Source organism: Lissotriton vulgaris, chromosome 8, assembly GCF_964263255.1.
Source record: "Lissotriton vulgaris chromosome 8, aLisVul1.2, whole genome shotgun sequence".
NCBI classification, from domain to species: Eukaryota; Metazoa; Chordata; class Amphibia; order Caudata; family Salamandridae; genus Lissotriton; species Lissotriton vulgaris.
Genome location: NC_141696.1, coordinates 877,294,880 through 877,318,003, shown reverse-complemented (window position 1 = coordinate 877,318,003; position 23,124 = coordinate 877,294,880). Strand labels below are relative to the sequence as shown.

At 44.5% G+C, this 23,124-nt stretch overlaps 1 protein-coding gene across 2 annotated transcripts in view; it reads left to right on the top strand.

Annotated features, from left to right (window-relative positions):
• The window catches only part of ABCC4 (ATP binding cassette subfamily C member 4 (PEL blood group)), a 1,668,368-nt gene that overhangs the window by 464,372 nt on the left and 1,180,872 nt on the right, over positions 1–23,124 (top strand). For both annotated transcript variants that reach the window (XM_086934802.1, XM_086934803.1), the window contains exon 7: positions 2,322–2,447. In XM_086934802.1, coding sequence (XP_086790928.1) covers positions 2,322–2,447 — 126 coding nt within the window. The remainder of the gene's footprint in view (positions 1–2,321; positions 2,448–23,124) is intronic.

Genomic DNA, 23,124 nt, shown 5'->3' with positions numbered 1-23,124 from the left:
GCTTTCACAGATACGATACAAAATTCATTATTTGAGAACACCACATAAAGCTAAATCACAAAATCCATATAGCAAAAGTAAATTATTAACACAATACATATAACAAAAAAAGGAATCACTATTTACAACAACATTATACAAAAGATGGAAAGAATTATTTTCGTTAAAAAAGGAAGAAAAAACAATTCATGTGTCCCAAAAGGTTCTCACCCACACAAACAACTAACACACTCATACATACACATTCACAAAAAGCTCCAATTGTGAAAAGGTAGCTGGGTACTAGTAGACAGGGAGCCCCCTGTTACTAGGACAGTCTCAACCAAATTTTTGAGACCCGCACTCTGGTAGTCGACGCGCGTTTCGGCGGCTCTTGGCCACCTTCCTCAGGACCTTTCCCCAGATGAACAGCAACCCAGTGAGACCCAAGGGGACACCGTGAGATCTTGGTGTGTGTTCAAGTCTTGATGTATATTCAAATGAGTGGCTGTATCACAGGTGTAAGGGTTTTTCTTTCTATTCATACCCTCATTATCCAAACATGGGTGTCTCTCCAAGAATGCCCAAATGATAAGTACCCGATGTCACACAATTGTGTCGCTCGATCCGTGGTTTTATTGAGATGGACTATAGTTAATAAGCATGATTGCTTACATGTTGTGCCAGGAAATTCCTTAATTTATAAGACAAGAGCGTGTCTTTCCGTTTCCGACCTGAATGCCCACAGCGGAGGATTCTCGCAAATGTGCACAAAGTGCACCGTGAAACAGGAACACCACGGTCAACGGCGACATCGGATCCGAAACGGAAAGACACGCTCTTGTCTTATAAATTAAGGAATTTCCTGGCACAACATGTAAGCAATCATGCTTATTAACTATAGTCCATCTCAATAAAACCACGGATCGAGCGACACAATTGTGTGACATCGGGTACTTATCATTTGGGCATTCTTGGAGAGACACCCATGTTTGGATAATGAGGGTATGAATAGAAAGAAAAACCCTTACACCTGTGATACAGCCACTCATTTGAATATACATCAAGACTTGAACACACACCAAGATCTCACGGTGTCCCCTTGGGTCTCACTGGGTTGCTGTTCATCTGGGGAAAGGTCCTGAGGAAGGTGGCCAAGAGCCGCCGAAACGCGCGTCGACTACCAGAGTGCGGGTCTCAAAAATTTGGTTGAGACTGTCCTAGTAACAGGGGGCTCCCTGTCTACTAGTACCCAGCTACCTTTTCACAATTGGAGCTTTTTGTGAATGTGTATGTATGAGTGTGTTAGTTGTTTGTGTGGGTGAGAACCTTTTGGGACACATGAATTGTTTTTTCTTCCTTTTTTAACGAAAATAATTCTTTCCATCTTTTGTATAATGTTGTTGTAAATAGTGATTCCTTTTTTTGTTATATGTATTGTGTTAATAATTTACTTTTGCTATATGGATTTTGTGATTTAGCTTTATGTGGTGTTCTCAAATAATGAATTTTGTATCGTATCTGTGAAAGCAATGCTAATACTTCAAAGTATAAAGATAATAAATGATATATATTTTTGAAGAAAATGAGAAAAAAATGTGGTTGGTGCAATTCTGTCACTTTTATATGAAGAATTTGATAAATACAGATCTGGAATAACTGAGGCCTAGGAGGGAACTTTTTCTCTTACTGTTTATTTTTTCCCCTCTGTTCCCTGGCCTATACTTAACCTTTTTGAGGGGGTCCCATCATTTTCGCTTTCTAACTTATAGATGACTTACTTTATGTCAATAGTAGATTTCAATACATGGCAAAAATGTATTTTGCTATGTGTCTGCTGCGCTCTTTCTCACAATGGTGCAGAGCTGCAATAACAGTCCTGAAGCCGTAGTTTAAAAGCCCATTTTGTGGGTAGTGCAAATCTTCACTGAATCCCAACTGACGGATAATATGTATGCTACTTGTGATATTTCCCCACGGTTGCACTGTAGCTTTACCTAAAAGTTTGACAAAATTGGTTTAGCCAATCTGCTACCATTTGTTATTGTCATAACACATGCACCGGGACTAGTTAGCATTTTCCCTGTGCCCATAGGCAAAGTATATCCAGTATAATGAATAGAGAAAATCTGCAAGGACAAATAAAAAAGTTAACACTTTCTCGCAATTGTTTACTGAGTGTATGTGTGTGCTTTCCACAACAAGGGCTTTAGAACATACCCTTATAAAACGGAAATGTAAAACATTGTTACCTATATATTCAGCTTAGCCTATTTGAATATTTTTTCCAACATGTAGCAATCGACTGTCGGCATGAACCTTATATTTTCATCAACCCACAGGAGTAAAACAGCTGCTTTAACAGACACCCGGATAAGAACCATGAACGAAGTCATATCTGGGATGAGAATAATAAAGATGTATGCATGGGAGGAGTCTTTTACGAAACTTGTGAATGAAATAAGAAGGTAATGTCTCTATCAATTAATGACGAGTCCCCATTCACAGTTTTCTTTACAGCCATGTTAGAGAAGATTCTGTAATGTGGTAAAAGGAAAATAAATGTTGCTCTGGGTATGGCCAAATGTATGAACCTTTTCTGTGAAATTCTAATAAAATATCTTAAAATAAAAAAATTAAAAAAAATTGAAGCATTCCCATAAAATGGTTATATCTACTCACTCATCCCTTTTTTAATGGCTGTCAAGTCTTTATTATTAGGACAGTGAAGTCTCTATTATTAAGATTTTTCACACCTTTACTGTAAGTCCTACAATACCATTATAGAGGTAAAAAAATCTTAATTTTCCATCGAAATAGGGATTTTATGGTTAACAAAGTATATACTGGTAAGAGTACTTGTGTGCGCATCTTAATACTCATACATATTGTAAAGTGGTTAACGATTGTTTAAAATTATATTTGTGTTGCTTTTAAAATAGAATTGTGCCCTTTTGCCAATTATCCACTCTGCATATAATATATATGATCCTGGGTACATTAATTCATAGATGATCTGACATTTATACTTACTGTCCAATAAAATATGGCTATGATTGTATTGCCAAATGAAGCCCCTGTTAATACAAAGAGTAATTACTGTAACTTGTAGTTTAATCTTTGGAACTTAAATTGTCAAAGCTTCCTAAAAATGACAAAAAATATCCCGTTTTGAGACAAAGATAGCTGACAGGAGCTCAATATAAATGAAGAGTTGTCTTGCATAGTAGTTGATAGAAAATGTGACATACTGCTTATGAGCGAATGTTTCTTTGTAATTAATCTGGCCAGAGGCACTTGAGGTGGTAACTCTTTTTAGGCAATGAAGGGAATTAGCCAGAATCAAAGCAGCTTTGTTTCTAGAAAACCTAAAAGGATAGCGATCTTACATAACTCTGTTGCGCCTATTTTGAAGAATGAGGAAGTTTTTTGTACAAATGTCAGCTTCGATTTTGTCCTATTTCGCAGCTCTATTTCAAGGGCATTTTACAGTAAACGAAGACATGAGATATATACCTTGGGACAAACTTACAAATAAATCTAACAATGCAACATAGCAAGTAAAGTTGCTGGGTAGCATGAATGAGAGTGAGCAGAACTGGTCCATATCTACTAAAATGTGGCACGGTTCTGCTCTCTCCCTGCTCTGGCACACATTTGACTGCCATGTGCCAAAGCTGATATCCTTGTGCCATATTGGGGTACCTAAGCAAGTCTGTTCATCTCCATTATCCAACAATCCAGTTAGGATTGAGTGAAGGATTCATCCTTCCTTCGAAACACATATCTCCTAAAATACAGAAGCCATGGTCTCTACAGTGCAATGTAGGCTAAGGGCCACATGTACAACTGTTCTTATCGGTTGCAAACAGCAAATCGGGCCATTTGCGACCGCTAAAATGTCCTGTAGCATGTATCAGCCCAGTTTTGCTAATCGATAACCTGTTACTGACTCAAAAAGTAGGGTTTGTAGTCACTATTAGGGAGGAGCGTGCCAAGTGCGTCCCTTTCTAGTAGCGAGTCGCAGCGGGATGTACAATTGTACTGCGGCCGGAATGCTTTTGCAAAACAATCGCAGTTTACCGCCTACTTCAAGTAGGTAGTAAGACAGTTGCAAATGGGAAGAGGTCCTCAGGGGACCCCTACCCCTTTATGATTGGCAGCGAACACATTTTTAAAGAGCAGGCAGTTGTCCCACAGACCACTGCTTACTCTTAAACAAGCCTTTTCAATGCAATTGGTCTTGCATTTGTGAAAGTTAGAGCTATTTTCATCGTAAATGATATTGCTGTTTACTTTTGTGTTTTGTTTGTAGTTGAATGGATGTATGATGTCTGCAGTGGAATTGCGTGGTTTGAATTTAATTTGTTAGTTGTGAAATTGTGTGTTGTGTAGTGTATTGGAAATATGTAGTATGGTGAATAGATAGGGGTGAGAGCTGTATAAAAAAGATAGAAAGTAAGATTCAGAGTGATAGGTAGTTTGTGTATGAAGTGGTTAATGAACTCTATATAGAGTAGAAGAAAGAGTGTGTGCGAAAGAGAGAATGAAGGGGAGAGAAGGTTATAGACACATAAACGCAGATGACACAGAAAGAAGTGGAGGAGAGTGTGTGTTTGCAGTTTAGATTGTTTGGAAAGTTATGCTAAAAAACTTTACTGAAAGAAATGAAGTGAACCACAATGAGAAATGCTGGATCAGTGTGTGCATGTGCAATGGAACTATGTGGATATTAAATATGCGGTATTAAGTGTAGTGGACTTATGTGTAGTGTTCTTGTGTGTTATGGAGTGGTGTGTGTTGAGTGGAATTCTGTGGAGTGGTGTTGAATTATATGTCATGATGTGGAATTCTGTGGTGTGTAGTGCAATCATCTGAATTTTGTGCTGATGAATAGAATTGTGTGGAGTTGAACTGTGGTGTGTGAAATTGTGTGGTACTAGGTGAAATTATGTTGAGCGGAATTATGTGCCATGGTTTGGAGTGTATTTATGTGAAGTGTTGCTATGTGGTATGAAGTAGATTTATGTGAAGTGTAATTATGTGGTATGGAATGAAGTGTAATTATGATGGATGTTTTGGAATTGTGTGGCGTTGAGTATCACACTTACTACCAACCAATAACTTTGTGTTAACAATAAATGTAACCTTGTAGGAACCATATCCTGCCTAAAAATCTCACCAAGAACTGATTCACTGATATTAGTCTCAGCAAAAAAAATACTTGCTGTGAGCACATCTTAAGTTGTTTTTGATTAATCATGATACAGCAATGTTGCACTTATGATACCGACAGAGAAGTGGTTTTCAGCAGTGCAGCGATGCTCCCAGACGTGCCTTCTGCAGAAAAGTTATAGGCATGGTCAGCTCAAAGCAAAGGCCTCAACATCGTGCTACTCGACAACAGAGAGGTTAACAGACCAAAAAAGTATTTTTTTGTATAAACCCAGCCAGGCTGCAGAATTAATGGAGTGGTGCAAATATTCTTTACAAGGAAGCGTGTGGCTAACAGGCTTGTCAAACATTATATTATCAACAGCCAGTTATGTTTTTTCTGGCTTTTAAGCACAACTCTGACTCACATATTCTGGGCCCCTTCTAGGATTTTTGGGGCCCTGGGCAGAAGGGGAATGTGCGAGGCCCTTCTAATTTGCATAGACTTAACCTAGTCAGGGCTGTCTGCCTCTCAATAGATGCCCATTGCTCCTGAGGTTGAAGCCCCTCCGTCTCAGCCACCCACAAGCAGCTCTTAACAGCTCATCAAGGGCTGAAGGTATGAAGGTTGCTTATCTCCTCAGAGGGTTAGGACTGCCGGGGAGCCAAACACAAAGGAAATAGTCCTCCCGCTGTGCCTCTGCATGGGTGGGGGATGGAGGCCTAATTACTGGACAAACCTGAAGTCTTCTTGCAAGTGGGAATGGAGGCCCCCACCTCGCCTCAGGTTTCCCGTGCTACACCATAGCAGTGAGGCCAGGGGAGAAGGGACACTTGCAAGGTGGCACCTATCCTGCCATGATCTGACTCTGACGCACTGGTACGGGCCCCAAATTAAAGGGCTAACTACGGGGCCCTGGGCAGCTGCCCACTCTGCCCATGCCTAGCGCCGGCCCTGCACACAAATTAATAAAAACAAACAAACAGGCTCAAAGTAAACAGCATTCAGCATAAAAAGCATAATTTCATTAGTCCACAAGACTTTTCTTGTAACTTACTCCGTCTCTAATGGGCTAATGTGGGATGTATGGCAGAGTGGCCTGACTACACAGGTTAAATGCCATCCATATTTTGGGGTTGGGGCCAAGCACTTACATTTTACACATTAAACATTGACCATGCCCTATCTGCATTTCAGGGGCATTGGACTGTTTTGTGAAATTCCTCTCTTTATGCAACAAGACTCTCCCAGCACAACTACTAAAATAGAGTGATTATTCTTTTTCCGGGATGTGTTGCTATTCCATGAGAAAGAAGGCAAAAGAAAATATTGTCCCAAGAAAACTGCAGAAAAATGTTTTCCACTGGGGAGCAAACGTGCTATGGTATACCACCCCAAGCAGCATGCATTCGTCCTGCTTGTGAAAGATAACACTAGTCAACAAAACAAAAACACTTATGAGAAAATTATCAAGTTTTTTATGACAAATGAGATCAGTAAACCATTAATTTATTCAGGTTTCCATGCTTCAGAGCAGAGGTTGTAACAACCTTTCACAGACTAATGAATTGGATGCATGTCGTTCAGTGGTAACATGCAGGAATACAAGACAAACTGCTGATCTCTCAGTAACGATTCAGACACTCTGTTCATCACCACCCCCTTTTCTGAATCATTTTTGTCCACCATAAGCGTGGAAGGGTATACTCAGATGTGAGTCCCTTGCTCATTGCACCATCAGGATTCAAGCAAGCCGGGCCGAAGACGGCTGAAATGCCAGAAACCGGTCCCCGGTAGCTTGTTTCCTTCCCAGTATAAGAATTGGCTTGGTAGTTTGGTCTGCCCTGTTCCCATGATGCACTGGGCCAGGGTCAGACTAATTTGCATATAGCCAAGTTCTGAGCTGGGATGGTGCAGTGAGCTAAAAAACGGTGATGGATCAAGCCCTGATCTTTGGACTGGGTAAGAGTGGTCTGCTTAATTCAGACACTCTGTTCATCACCACCCCCTTTTCTGAATCGTTTTTGTCCACCATAAGCGTGGAAGGATATACTCAGATGTGAGTCCCTTGCTCATTGCACCATCAGGATTCAAGCAAGCCGGGCCGAAGATGGCTGAAATGCCAGAAATCGGTCCCCGGTAGCTTGTTTCCTTCCCAGTATAAGAATTGGCTTGGTAGTTTAGTCTGCCCTGTTCCCATGATGCACAGGGCCAGGGTCAGACTAATTTGCATATAGCCAAGTTCTGAGCTGGGATGGTGCAGTGAGCTAAAAAACGGTGATGGATCAAGCCCTGATCTTTGGACTGGGTAAGAGTGGTCTGCTTAATTCAGACACTCTGTTCATCACCATCCCCTTTTCTGACTCATTTTTGTCCACCATAAGCGTGGAAGGGTATACTCAGTTGTGAGTCCCTTGCTCATTGCACCATCAGGATTCAAGCAAGCCGGGCCGAAGACGGCTGAAATGCCAGAAAACGGTCCCCGGTAGCTTGTTTCCTTCCCAGTATAAGAATTGGCTTGGTAGTTTGGTCTGCCCTGTTCCCATGATGCACTGGGCCAGGGTCAGACTAATTTGCATATAGCCAAGTTCTGATCTGGGATGGTGCAGTGAGCTAAAAAACGGTGATGGATCAAGCCCTGATCTTTGGACTGGGTAAGAGGGGTCTGCTTAATTCAGACACTCTGTTCATCACCACCCCCTTTTCTGAATCATTTTTGTCCACCATAAGCGTGGAAGGGTATACTCAGATGTGAGTCCCTTGCTCATTGCACCATCAGGATTCAAGCAAGCCGGGCTGAAGACGGCTGAAATGCCAGAAACCGGTCCCCGGTAGCTTGTTTCCTTCCCAGTATAAGAATTGGCTTGGTAGTTTGGTCTGCCCTGTTCCCATGATGCACTGGGCCAATGTCAGACTAATTTGCATATAGCCAAGTTCTGAGCTGGGATGGTGCAGTGAGCTAAAAACAGTGATGGATCAAGCCCTGATCTTTGGACTGGGTAAGAGTGGTCTGCTTAATTCAGACACTCTGTTCATCACCACCCCCTTTTCTGAATAATTATTGTCCACCATAAGCGTGGAAGGGTATACTCAGATGTGAGTCCCTTGCTCATTGCACCATCAGGATTCAAGCAAGCCGGGCCGAAGACGGCTGAAATGCCAGAAACCGGTCCCCGGTAGCTTGTTTCCTTCCCAGTATAAGAATTGGCTTGGTAGTTTGGTCTGCCCTGTTCCCATGATGCACTGGGCCAGGGTCAGACTAATCTGCATATAGCCAAGTTCTGACTCGGGATGGTGCAGTGAGCTAAAAAACGGTGATGAATCAAGCCCTAATCTTTGGACTGGGTAAGAGTGGTCTGCTTAATTCAGACACTCTGTTCATCACCACCCCCTTTTCTGGATCTTTCAGTAAGGCGTTATTTATAGTCCGCAATACAGCTGCACCTGAGAGTGTCCCGATGGTGGAAGTTTTTTTTTCTTCCAACGGCTTAGATCTGAAGCATTGTCAAAACGTGTGTACACGAAGGAGGGCGCGATTTCTGATATATCTTCTATGAGGGAAGGAGGGTTATATTTTTTTAATTGAAGCATTAGTTTTCGTGATGACTCCATTCCTTAGTGAGATGTGAGGAGAAAGACGCTGGCACAGGATTCTGCCCGTGAAATAGAACCTGTTGCTGGGCAGGAAATGCCGCAAAGTCCCTGTAATGAAGGCACTAGAAAACTAGAAATGGCCAACAAAAAGCAGTGCGAGGAAACTCACTTTCAAAACAAAGTGCAGTGGAGAAAAGACAGCAGCAATGATAGGAGGGAAGGAGTGCAGGGAGGAGGCAACACATGGCCAGAGATGCCAACCAAAAGGATCAAATGGTGAAATCTCCTGGGTGGGAACCCAGCACCGAAAGGCGGGATAGATGGACATTATTGAGCAACCAGAGTTAAGGAATTTTGAAAGGCAGGCCAACCAACCAACCAAAGGCGCTGGATGTGTTGAATGCCCATGGACTTGAATACAATATGCCTCAGAGAGCAGTGCATGCCCTGCCTAGGCTCGACCTAAAAATGAAACGGAAACTTTTAATTTGTATGTTTTTAAATGCCTCCTGTTTTCCTTTAGGGAAAACAAGCAGCATTTAAAAAAACAGGAAAGAAAATATACAGCTTTATTGACAAAGCAGTCAAAGACATGGTGGTCTGTTGACCCCAGCAGGCCACCATTCTTGTGAGTGCTGGCCATTCCCAATGGGTCACAAATTGCAACCTACCTCATGAATATTAATGAGGCAGGTCCCTTGCGACCTATTCGGGAATCACAAACCGTATCTGAGAGACTGTTGCACATTTCATTGTGAGACTCGCTAATTGTGAGTGCCAGAAAATTGCAGGTTGTGGGTTGCAAAATGAAATGGTGATACATGTGGCCCTTAGTGATTGTAGGATTGCGGTGAATCGGTGAAAGGGGTTAAGGGAATGTTGTAAGACCCAACATGCTTTGTTGACGAATTCCACATGTATGACAGCGTATGAGTAGTGATGCTAGCATAAACATTTTGAGATCTAGCATGTTTAGAGATCAAGAGTATATCTCAGAGTGTCTGGCCGACTACTGGCTTGTTACTACAGATCCATTTCTTGTCTGAATCATGGGCTATCCCCTGTTGTAGGAGCCTCAACTATGTCGCCTGATAATAACTTTAATGTCCTAATAATAACTCCAAAGATCTGGACAAAATCGCTCCCTGATTGTTGGAGTCATCATATCCTACCTTTCTAAATACCCTTGCTGTGTGTCCCCCTCCTGTGTGATGTCATCTGTCTTCCTTTGTAGGGGATTTACCTCTTCTCTATATATGGACAATGGCATACTCTGAGAAAATATAAAGCAGTCTGAAAAAGTCAATTTCACCAAAGCCAACCTTCACAACAATGACAGAGGCAAATTGACTCCATGTATTCAGGATGGCATGAATGACAGCCTTAATGTGGGCCAGTTAGCTTTGAATAAGATGGACAGGGAATTTGTATTGTTGATATCTAAATACTGCATGGAGCATTCTGCCCATTTAAAAAGGCATCCATCTTTCATGCTATGGACGAGGAACTCCCAGAGATTAAGGTTAAATAATTCAGATTTTTCCTTGATCATCATCATCTTAAAGTATATTCCCAATAGAAATCCATGAAACATGCTTGCATACAGAATATAAAAAATAATATACAGACAATTATAGATATAACTGTGTTACATGATCATATAAAATAGAATATTTAAAATATATATACCTATTGTTGCGTGATGGAAAAAAAATGACAGTACTCCACAGTGCTGAATGACCCCACAATTTAACACAAATGCACACTGATTGGCACACTTTAAGAGCAACAAAATGCTCTGAAAAACCTACATTACCTAGGAGCTTTACCAGCCATCTCTTTTTCGCATTTACATAATAGGGTGCAAAATAATATGAAATAAGCCTCAGGTTCTGGGAGAAGTAAGGAATAAAAGCAGTTTTTGGTGTGATCCTGGATAAATCTCATGAGGATATATACATGGCTAAAGTGAAAGTTCCAGGACAAAATTTGGATGTAAAATTGCTTTCCCATTAGGAATGTCTCCATCAGTTTATATACAACATGGCTCATCAAAGTCTGAGTTTGAGACTAAACCTTCTATTTTGACTGTACTAACATGTAAATATCATTACATATTGTTTCTGAAAATAAAACTTCTGTGAATCCAATGGCTGAAAAATGAATTGTGAACAAAAGTGGACCAACCCAAATTGATTGCTCCAGCCATGGAGAGACCATTCAGGTCGAGCGATCTATATTTACTATAATCTGTGGGCCCGATTCACAAAAGTAATCTGAGACAAAGTCCTAAACTTATTACTTTTGGTATTCAAAGAAGGCACTTAGTAGTTGTAAAGTTAGGATTCCTAACTTTCCTACTACTAAACTGAGACAAAAGCCTAACTTTACCACTTTTGGTATTCACAAAAGGCATTTAGTAGTAGTAAAGTTAAGAATACTAACTTTACTACTACTAAATAACTTTTGTGTATACTGAAAGTTGTAAAATTAGGATTTTGTCTCAGTTTAGTAGTAGTAAAGTTAGGAATCCCAACTTTACTACTACTAAATGCCTTTTGTGAATACCACAAGTAGTAAGTTTAGGATTTTGTCTTAGATTTCTTTTGTGAATCGGCCCCTGTAATAATAATAATAATTATAATCTATAATAGTTCTTCCACATTCCTGGTGAGGATCCAATGGAAGAGGGGTTTTAGCTGTATGACACTTGTGGTATCCCCATAACCAATAATCAGACACAGGGAGATATTGGGTGTACACTGTGGGATGCCCAAGTTTTTTTCATGAAGCAATTGTCTGGTTTAAACAAGAGAGTGTCATCTGAGAATTTCCTTATCTCAGCACCATAGGTGTCTGCAGAATGCGCTGTTGGCCCTGTGTGAGCGCAGGTTTGATATACAAGCGAGGAGGCTGGATATATTTGCCAAAATATCGTTTTTTATTTCCAGAAGTAACAAGAAGATGGGTTTCAGGAGTTTTTTTTTCGGGTTCTCCTTCTGATGGTGTCCTCATGGAGCTGGATGGAAATGTAGAGTGCGATGTCCCTTGCTCCTCGTCTTCTGAATCAAGAGTGTCTCCCCGGAGGCTCATAAGAGAGGAAAAGAAGAGCCGTCAGAATACCAGAGTGTGGGTTATGTCCAGGCCCGGACTAGCCGTAGCGGGCACCGGGCAATCCCCCGGTGTGCCGCAAAATCGGCCCTGTAACAAAATCATCTGACAAACGGCCGTTGCAAAGAGCTCGGCAGCACCCCCAACCCCTGGGGAGGGAGGGGGGTGGCCGAGCACTTTGCCAGGGCCGGTTTTGGTACCCAGTCCGGCCCTGGTTATGTCTGGAAGATTTACCCGTCACCACACCTAAAGTGCTCATAGAATATCCTTCTCAGGGTAGATCTTGACTGCAGAAGTTTTGTAAGGAGTGCCTAGAAAAGTGACTAGGTGAAGGGAGGGGGGTTGGAAAGATTATATGGGACCGTTCTTTTTCAAATAAACACTCAAAAGGAAGTCACACGTTCAGGTTATCGGTGCCACACGGTAACCACTTGTCCGTTCTATGGCCCTCAATGCAAAAAAAAAAACAACAGAACACCCTACAAATGCTCGGGGTTGCACTTGCAGGTTTTAACAAGGGGCTGGCTGCATGCGACCATAAACAACAAGGGTCCAGCTCCCTTAAATGAGAATAAAAAAACACAATCCTTAAGGAACCCTTAGTTTCCCACCCGCCTCTCTCGTTCCTCCCCTTTCGTCCCATGGGACGCTGTTACTCACTGGCTCTGCCGCAACTCCACCACTCCTCACACCAACGCTGGTCTGGTCCGCATTTACCGCAACTCCGCTCCTCGGGTCTTCTTCGGTGGCAAGGCTACAGGGTCCGTCTTCTCTGCTTCGTTCTCCCGATGTCCTTCCTCCTGGTTCCACACCACCGGTCTGACCCCCTTCTTTCCCGTAGTCTCCTCTTTTCATTGGTGGAGGAAAAGAACTTCCGGGGTAACCTCCGCCCACTTCCGGGTTCCTGCCGACGTCTCTCTGTGGAGAGACAGGATAGCGGCATGGATTTCATTCTTCTGCGGAATCCTGTGGGTGCCGACTGGAGAGGGCACATGTGTCTGAAGGGGAAGATCTGCCCATGGCGCTACACCGGTGAGTCCCTCCTCAAATCCTCTTTCCCTAGCTGTCCTTCTACTAGGGGTCTGCTCTTGGGGAAATCTGGATAAGTAGTCCACATTTCCTTGTTCACTTCCTTTTCGGTGTTGGGTTCTGAATCAGTATGGTTGTAGGGAAAGAAACCATCTAAGGACTCTCTCGTTGTGACCCTTGTTCCTGGCTAGCCATTCAAGAGGAGCGTGGTCAGTATATAAAGTAAATTCCCTACCTTCCAAATAATACCGTAAGTTATCTATAGCCCACTTAATAGCCAGTGCTTCCTTCTCTATAGTAGCGTGGTTGTTCTCCCTTGGGAAAAGCTTGCGACTAATATATAGTATGTGCTTTTCTCCCTGGGGTGTCTCCTGGGATAAGACAGCCCCTAGTCCCTGATCTGAAGCGTCCGTTTGCAGGATAAAAGGGAGGTAATAGTCTGGACTGGTTAATACAGTCTCTGAAGTCAGAGTGGTTTTTAAGGTCTCAAAGGCTCGTACTACTTCCGGGGAAGGGTGTTTGAGTACTTCCTCTGTTTTTCCGTTTTTCTAGAGTAAATTCGTTAGAGGGGCTGCCGTCTGTGAGAACCGAGGAATGAACTGACGGTAATATCGGAGCAACCCTAAGAAGGCTCTGAAGTTCTTCTTGGTGCGCGGCAAGGGGATTTGAGAAATGGCAGCTAGCTTGGACGCTTGTGGCCTGATAACCCCTTCTCCTAATAGATACCCCAGGTATCGAACGGTTTGAGTGGCCAGATGGCTTTTAGCTGGATTTATCTTCAGACCATATTGTCCTAGGGTCTGTATCACACTAGAAAGGTGGAGAAGGTGCTGATCCCTTGTATCGCTATAGGTGATTATGTCATCTATATACGCACCTGAATATTTCCCATGGGGTTGTAACATTACATTCATGGCCCTTTGAAATGTTGCGGGTGCCCCATGTAAGCCAAGGGGCAATACTTTAAACTGATACAACCCATCTGGGGTAGAAAAGTCTGTTTTTTCTCTGTCCTGTTTTCTGAGGGGTATCTGCCAATATCCCTTGCATAAATCTAGGGTGCTAATGTATTTAGCCTGGCCTATTCTTTCAACCATTTCATCCACTCGGGTAGTGGATATGTGTTGAACTCTGATATTTTATTTACCTCGCTGAATCGATGCAAAATCGCACCGACCCGTCTGGTTTAGGCACAAGAACTATGGGTGAGTTCCACTCACTTACAGAATGTTCAATTATATCCATTTGTAGCATCTTTTGGATTTCCTCTCATATGGTTAGCCTACGAGCCTCAGGAATGCGATAGGGTCTCAGGGGCACCTGTTTCCCTAGAGGTGTTTTGATAGCATGTTCAATAAACACTGTCCTGCCAGGAGAGGTAGAGAACATATCTTGTAGGGGTTGTAAGACCTGTGACAAGCTTCCTCTAAGGTCGGGAGGCAGGTCAGGATGCACACACTGGTCGAATAAGGGTACCTTTACTTCCGCCAGAGTCACAGCTACCGGTAAGGGTTTTTTAACAAGTTGATGTGATACACTTGAGAGGTATGCCTGACCGGATCTGTTTCGATTCGGTAAGTCACAGGAGTAACTCGTTCCACTATAGTGTTTGGCCCCTGCCACTGTCCCAACAACTTGTGGTCGGATGACGCCATCATATGTAGGACTGAATCCCCCACTTGAAAAGTTCTCTCTTTGGTACCTTTACTGTATTGATTCTTTTGGGCCAGCTGGGCTCCCTCTAAGTTATTCCGAACAATAGCCCTTATCTCTCCAAGGTGAGTATGCAAATTAGACACATACTCAGTTAGGGGCTTAGAATCATGGGGTTCTGTTTCCCATTTTTCTTGGGCCATCTCCAATAAGGTGCGTGGCTTATGGCCATATAATAACTCAAAGGGCGAGTATCCTGTACTCTTCTGTTCTTTGCACCTAATGGCAAACAAGGCCAAGGGTAGCATATCCTCCCATTTTCGGGATTCTAGGTCTAGGAGTTTTTTTAGGGTGGTCTTTATGGTGGCATTATACCTTTCCACTAATCCGTCTGTCTGCGGGTGATAAGCAGACGTCCAGATTTTTTTGACTCCTAACTGGGCACATACTTGTTTCATCAATCGGGATACGAAGGGAGTCCCCTGATCGGTCAGGATCTCCTTTGGGAATCCCACCCTCGAAAACACAGTGATCATAGCTTTAGCTATGTTAGAAGCATCAGGTCTTCGTAGGGGAATGGCTTCTGGAAAAAGTGTAGCGTAATCCACCAAAAAGAGGACGTATCGACATTCGCTGCGAGAAGGCAATAAGGGCCCCATTATATCCATGCCTATCCTACGGAATGGCTCTTCTATATTTGGGAAGTGTTGTAGGGGCACTCTAGGGGGACGGTATCTACTGTTCCTTTGACACACCGGGCACTCCCTACAGTACCTTTTTACTTGCTGATATATCCCTGGCCAATAGAAGTGCTCCATGATCTGTTTCTCGGTCTTATCTGCCCCAAAATGTCCTCTTAATAAGTGACGTGGGCTAAGTATAACACTTTCTCTCTAAACGGCCCACTTGGGCTTTTTGAGTGGGGTTCCCTTTTATATAAAACAACCCATTCCTCTTGAAAAAATAAGGACCTACATGTTGGGGATCCTCGTCCTCTAGTGCCTGGTTCTATGCTTCTTGCAAGACTGGGTCTTATCTCTGGGCGGCATGAAAACTTCTATCAGTTTCCCAGGGATTCTCATCCTGTAGTACAGGTAATACCACCGGATTCTTCCTTTTTTCGGCTCTCCTTTGTCTCCTACTCTTTCGTGCTTTGAAAGCTGGCCATTCTTTCTCCTCATCTTGAGAAAAAGGTGCGGTGGACCACCATTCTTCCTCCTGTGAAGCATTGTCGTTCAATAGTTGTGACAACTTCGGATAATCATTCCCAAGTATAGCCAGTTCGGGTAACCGGGGTATCAGACCGACTGTTAGGGTGGTTCTGGTATCCCGGGGATGTTGTATTCAGACCTGAGCTGTAGGTATGGTTTCGTATCACCATGCACGCAGTGAATAGCTACGGCTCCATCGATGAGACCAATATGTGAACCCAGGTCTTGGGGTCAGACTACGCTGTGAAGACACCCCGTATCAGCCAGGTCTGTCACTTGTTAACTATTGACGGAAACTGTGCAACGATAGGGCATAGGTTTTCGTTCAAAGGGAGAACAATAATAGTTGTGGGCTATCCCTATTTCCATAGGTTCCTCTTTCTGAAGACAAAATCTAGCAATGTGGCCCATTCCTCCACAGTGAAAGCACTGTGGACCCATCAGCGGTGGTCTGACAATCAGAGCTCCAGGTACAATGGTCTAAGGCTCAGGTTTTTTAACCATTGGGACCTGCTGAGGACGATGAAGTCCTTGTCCTCCTGTTTTCCCTGTAAAGTCTTCCCTCCCTTTCTTAATTTCGTGTGCTCTATTTAAGCACTGGCATTTCCCACTGCAGTCTCAAGGGTAAGGTTAGCCTGTTGACACACCCACTTTTGAACAGGAGGATGTAGAGAGGATAAATATTGTTCTAAATACATTTTAGCCATAATCCCATCTTTATCCATAGTAGCTGGTTTCAACCAGCGGTCCTCCATACCTTTCACCCTGAAGTACAATGCCCTTGGTGTCTCTTGTGGACCTCTTTCATCTGTCGCAGTTTTAATTGGTAGGTTTCATCGTCAACACCCAAACATTCCATAATACACCTTTTTATGTCAGCATAGGGAACCACCCCTTGAACTGTTGTAGCCTGATAGGCAGCCTGTAGGTCCCCAGACAAGAGAGGTCCTACATATTGTCCCACTTATCGGCTGGCCAAGACGCTACTGTAGCCATTCTCTCGAAATTTTTAAAAAAATAATCTGGGTCTTCCCCACTCACATAGCGTTGCAGTACAACCGAGGGAAGGGTGGTGGGGCCTCTCTGATGTCCTAGTGCCTCGGTAACATTGTCCATATCTGCTCCCTGGGTTTTGCTTTGTCACGTAAGGGCTTGTTGGAATTTTCCATGGTCTTCTTCAACCACCGTCAGGAAGTGTTCCATCACTTTCCCCAGATGTTCCTGATTTTCCGCCATTTTTGCTAGAGCAGCCTCCATGGTGCCTTTCAATCCCACTTCTGACACCACTTGTGGGAGTGCAGGTTTGATATACAAGCGAGTAGGCTGGATATATTCGCCAAAAGATCGTTTTTTATTTTCAGAAGTAACAAGGGGTTGGGTTTCAGGAGATTTTCCTTCAGGTTCTCCTTCTGATGGTGTCCTCGTAGAGCTGGATGGAGATGTAGAGGGCGATGTCCCTTGCTCCTTGTCTTCTGAATCAAGGGTGTCTCCCTGGAGGATCATAAGAGAGGAAAAGAAGAGCCGTCAGAATACTAGAGTCTGGGTTATGTCTGGAAGATTTACCCATCCCCACACCTAAAGTGCTTACAGAATATGCTTTTCAGGGTAGATGGTGACAGCAGAAGTTTTGTAAGAAGTGCCTAGAAAAGTGACTAGGTAAAGGGGAGGGGGGTTGGAAAGATTATATGGGACCGTTCTATTTCAAATAAACACTCAAAAGAAAGTCACACATTCAGGTTATCGGTGCCACACCGTAACCACTTGTCCGTTCTATGGCCCTCAATGTAAAAGAAAGGAAAACAACAGAACACCCTACAAATGCTAGGGGTTGCGCTTGCAGGTTTTGACAAGGGGCCAGCTGCATACGACCATAAACAAGGTTCCAGCTACCTTAAATGAGAAAAAAAACACAATCCTTAACCTCATAGCTGCTAGTAAACATCCCTCCCCAGTGCTGCGCTGTCCATTGGAACTAGTGCTGAATGGACGTCCAATGGTCGTGCGCAGCACTGGGGAGGTAGTGCTGCCGTCGGCCAACGCACCGAGGCAGCACTTAAGGGGTTAAGGAACTCTTAGTTCTCTACCCGCCTCCCTCGTTCTTTCCCTTTCTTCCCGGGGGATGCTGTTACTCACCTGCTCTGCCGCAACTCTCTAGAGTTGCGGCCGCTCTACAGCATCCTCCGAAGGACTCCACCACTCCTCACACTAACGCTCGTCCGGTTCTCCGTCCACCGCGTCTCCGCTCCTCGGGTCTTCTTCGGTTGGACCGCTACAGGTTCCGTCTTCTCTGCTTCGTTCGCCCGATGTCCTTCCTCCTGGTTCCACACCACCAGACTGACCGCCTTCTTTTCCGTAGTCTCCTCTTTTTATTGGTGGAGGAAAATAACTTCCGGGGTAACCTCTGCCCACTTCTGGGTTCCTGTTGACGTCTCTCTGTGGTGAGACAGGATAGCAGCATGAATTTCGTACTTCTGCAAGAAACTGTGGGTGCCGACTGGAGAAGGGCACATGTGTCTGAACGGGACGATCTGCCCAAGGCGCTACGCCGGTGAGTCCCTCCTCACAGGCCCATATACCGCTAAGCTAAGCTGGGACATAATGCTTTCCCACATAAGTTTTTATTGAATCGAATACGTGCCCCTCCTCATTGTGTTAAAAGATTATTGTTTTTGCCAGCTGTTTGTTCCATTTGCCATCTGAGCTCAATGTAATGCCAAGTAATCAAACTTGAACACAAGTTCAAGAAGTCTTTTGCCTAAATATAGCTTGTTCCTAAATGTCCTATGTAGATTAAATGTTATATTTGTTTGTCTTTGAGCTATTAATTATTAACCCAAACTGATGAAAAACTCCAAGTATCTAGCCATGAAACTTTGTATATTGCTCGGTATGACAGCATGACATAAGCAAACAGAAAGGTTGACATTTTTGTGCCTCTCAGCTTCGGGGCATCATTGATGCTTGATGCTAGGAAAGATACAAATTGATTGTTGTATAATGTAATTGAAGTTCGAGCCATGGCACGCCCAGTTTACTAATTTATCAGGCCTACATCTCCCCACCCTCCACACATTTTGGCATAATTACAATCGAAAAAATATATAAAAACATTTACTATTTTACAGGGAAGCACCATTTTCTGAAACCCATAGCATGTCTTGGAATCTTATCAAAGTCAGACTTCAGCTCCACGAAGACCACATGAAGAGATACTTTTTTAAGATACATTTGTCTCCCTATCATCTTAAATCTCAAAACTTTGTCCAGGGGACGTATTCTCCTCAGTCAAGCTTTAGGGTGACTTAGGATGTCATATCCACGATTCAAGCATTGAAAGCATCCCGAAGAGGAATCGAAGACCCTGATTGGACAGGAATATGTGTGGCTCATTGCTAAAGCCCATCTTGCATATGGTGGTGGTCTTAGAACCCAGCCAGAAGGAAGGTACCAGGGCAACCTTCAGAATGTAATTCTCAAGAATCAGGATGTAGTGTGCCATGATTAGGGGGTTAGACGTGCACAAGTCAACAGGAATCTTAATGGGTCCCAGTACGAGAACAAGTCAAAAGAAAAATCACCAGTAATTTTGGCTGTGTCCCCATAATCAGGAATTAGATGGCTACAATAATATAGAGGTCCAAGAAATATGAGTACCTGGCTGCATCCTCTGTAACAGTGTTATGGGAGGTTTATAAGGCTACCTTCCAGGGGCAATCAATATTCTTCCTCACCAGGAAAGAAAGGGAGATAGCGAAAGAAACCACGCTCCTTGAAGATAATATACAGGTTGTAAAAAGGAAAATCGCATTGGTGTTTAGTGGGGATACTCTCCCCAGTTAGAAGTAAAAATTGCTTATGCAAACATTGTATGACCAAATTAGCCTGGACCTTCTCCCACTTCAGAATTTGCAAAAGGGGGATAAATGTGGGAATCTCCTATACTGGCTAGCTAGAATGGAAATGGACCGGAGATTAGTGCTCTCCATTAATAATCAATACAGCGACTTGGTTAAACACCGCCTGCAAAACACACTGACATTTGCCCCTAACAATGAAAAGCTTTGTAAAGTAGGAAACCACCCCCCCAGGCCAAAAGAAATCATCCCATCACAAAATATTTAATAATACCCACGCTCTCTCATGGTGATCAAGCAACGCATGACCTCCTTTCGACAGTAGATTAAATATTTGAGGCGATCAGCGCAGTAACAACAGGGAAACTTCCTGGGCACATTGGATTCGTGCTTGATTTTTAACAAAACAAAATGTGTCTCCACTGACCCAACATCTGTTGGCAATGTACGAAGATGACTTCCAAACTGGAACCATGCAATATAACTTGTACAGAACAACAACTTCAGTAAAGGTGAAACCTGACAAACTCATTACCAACTGCTTTTCATATCGACCTATTTACTTACCAACATAAAGACCAGAACACTGGCCCAAATTCTTGCTAACCAATTGATTTCAGTAATTTGGCAAATGGCAAGTGTTAGATTTGGGGGTCTCTAGTTGGTAGAGGTAAGTACCTTAGACCAAGTAGGGACCCTTGCTTCTAGTCAGGGTGAAGGAATACGCACAGTAGATAACCTCCGCTCTCCCTCTAGGTAGCTTGGCGCGAGCAGGCAGGCTTATCCCTAAGGCAATGTGTATAATATTTGCACTTAACACAACAATAATCCCCAATCCACCACAAACTGAGACCACACAGGTAAGTATATTTTATAAAAATATATATAACTTTTATCTGGTTGCAGCAATGTAAATGAGGCAGTTGCACGATAATCACTTTAGTATAGAAATGATGCACTTAATCTTAATTGGTGTTACTTAATTTCAGGAAGTTCTCAAAACAAATGTCTCTAGTCTCTTCAGTCGGCAAAAAAGATATGCCAATGATTTATGATTGAAACGCTCTTAAAACGAGCAGTCAGAACAATGCCAATGTTGTTAAATGCCACGGGACCCGGCCCCTAGCGTCAGGGACCCTTCGCGCTTCCAGCGCGCCTCACCGGAATACTGTTGGGAGGGGGGATTCCCTTCTTCGTGGTCGGTATCCTTCCAGGCGCCCAGGCGTACCTCGCGGGCGGGCGCTCACTCGCGCTCCCGCCCGGCCGGTCTCCGGATGCTCTCCGCCCGCTCTCCGTCCTTCAAGGAGCAGCGGGGAGCAGAGACGGCAGGCCGGGGGCTGGAGCACTTGGATTAATCCCTCGGCGAGGTAAGGTCAGTCTTCAGCGCTTCCTTGGCTCCTCCAGTCGAGCGGGCCAATCCGGTCGCGGCAAAACGAGCGAGCCTCCAAAGCACCCGGGAGTCAGCCAATGGCAGTGCGGCTCCCGGGTCAAGCCTGCGATGACGCGCTCCCCAATAGCCAATCGCAACACGGCAACAATGGTGACACTACGCCGCACGGGCCAATCGCGTTGCGGCGTTGGTGAGGGGGCTCGGCTCTCTCGTCCAATTGGAGAGCAGCGGGCTCGGTCTCAGTCGCGTCGGTACCAGCAAGGTACGAGGCACTTCGTCGGGGGTTTACTGACCCTGGGCCGCGATGGTGAAGCTGCACACAGGTCGGTTTAGTGCGCTCTGCTCGGGGAAGGCCCACAAACCTTCGGTCTGCACATAACACGTGTCGATGAACACGGCGACCTCACAGCACGGCACAGCGGCCGGGTGGGCAGGCATGCACAGCGCGGCACCCTCCAGCCAAACAGAGGGCATCCAGCGCTCCACACGGACAGATGGGCGACGGGCAGGCAGACAGCAGGGCTCACGATCTCTTCAGCCCACAGCAGCTTCCGGGGACACAGCAGTTTCAGTCTCTTGCAGTCTTTAGGAACCTTTTAACCCTGGGTTCCAGGAACAGGAGGCCAGCTCATCTCAGGCCCTTGGAGATTCAAGTCAGTAGACACAGCACACAGCAAGGTCTCAACAGTTTCAAGGAGGCAGGGTCACAGCACACAGCAAAGTCCCTTTCTTCTCCTCTCCTTCAGTTGGACAGCAGGATAGGTCAGCCCTTAAAGCACACAGCGAGGCAATCTTCCATCAGCTCCTTCAGCAGTCCTTCTTCTGGCAGAGGTTCCTCTTGATTGTAGAATCTGATTTTCTGTAGTCAGGGGTCCTTCTCTTATACCCCAAAAAGGCTTTGAAGTCCTTTGAAGTCTTTTGAAGTCTTTGTGCAAAGGGTGCCCTGAGCCCGGTCCAAACCAGTTCTGGGGGTCTGGGGTGTTTCTGGTTTCCTTCTTCCTCCCTGTCCCAGGGACAGAGGTGACAGTCGCCCAGCAGGAGGTGGAGCCAGCTTTGAGGTTAGGCAGGCACAGCCCTTCACTATCAGGTGCTATCTCCTCCCACTTCCCTGGCAGCAGATGCTGCCTTTCATCCACGGGGCTGGCTCAGATAACCCCCTGGGGCTCTGCAGACCCTGTCATCCTCAACCCAGACAGTCAATCCACAAACAGTCCCAGGCACACAGAAAGGTTTAGACAAGAGAACAGCCACTTTATAAAAGTACCATTCTCAAACACAGAATTTAAAAACAACCTTTACTAAAAGATGTGTTATTAAATTCTGAGTTCAGGGATATCTTTCACTTATGTCCCATCTTGTTCCTATGGGAAGATAGGCTGGGATCCAATGGGACCAACCTCCCCCATGTTACTCTATGGAGCAAGATAGCCTTACAGCAGTGAGCACACAAAATGGCTGCTTCTCACTACCAGAGCATGTTACCTGCACTAGTACATGCTCTACCTTATCCATGCACTGCACCCTGCCCAGGGGGGTACCTTGACCCTACCATAGGGGTGACTGGTGTGCACAGACAGGGAAGGGTTAGGCCCAGCCAGTGGGGACACTGGCCAGGCGGACATGGCAGTCCACTGACTGCACACAGGCCCTGCGCTGGCAGGCCTGAGACATCATTTTAGGGCTACTCATGTGGGCGGCGCAATCTGCGCTGCAGGCCCACTAGTAGCATCTGTCATCACCAGCCCTGGCACACACAGTGCACTTTACTAGGGACTTCATGGTGACACAAATATGCCAATCAGGTATACCCAATCAATATGACAATTTACAGAGGGAGCACTTACCCTCTGACACTGATCAGCAGTGGCAGAGGGACCAAAGCATCTAAACCAGCAAAAACGAAATCCAGCACAGCATCAAAAATACATGAGTCAGAGGCAAAAAGATGGGGGAAAAACCACGCCAAGGATGTCAGGTCTAACACGTGTCCCCTCCAGCTGAAAGTGGGGAGAACTACTCAACCTCTTGGGAGTACTCATCACTAAGGCGGAAGAATCTGGACAGACCATCAGCATTGGCGTGTTCTGTACCAGGGCAATGCTCCACCGTGAAGTCCATCCCCTGTAGGGAAATGGACCAGGTCAACAG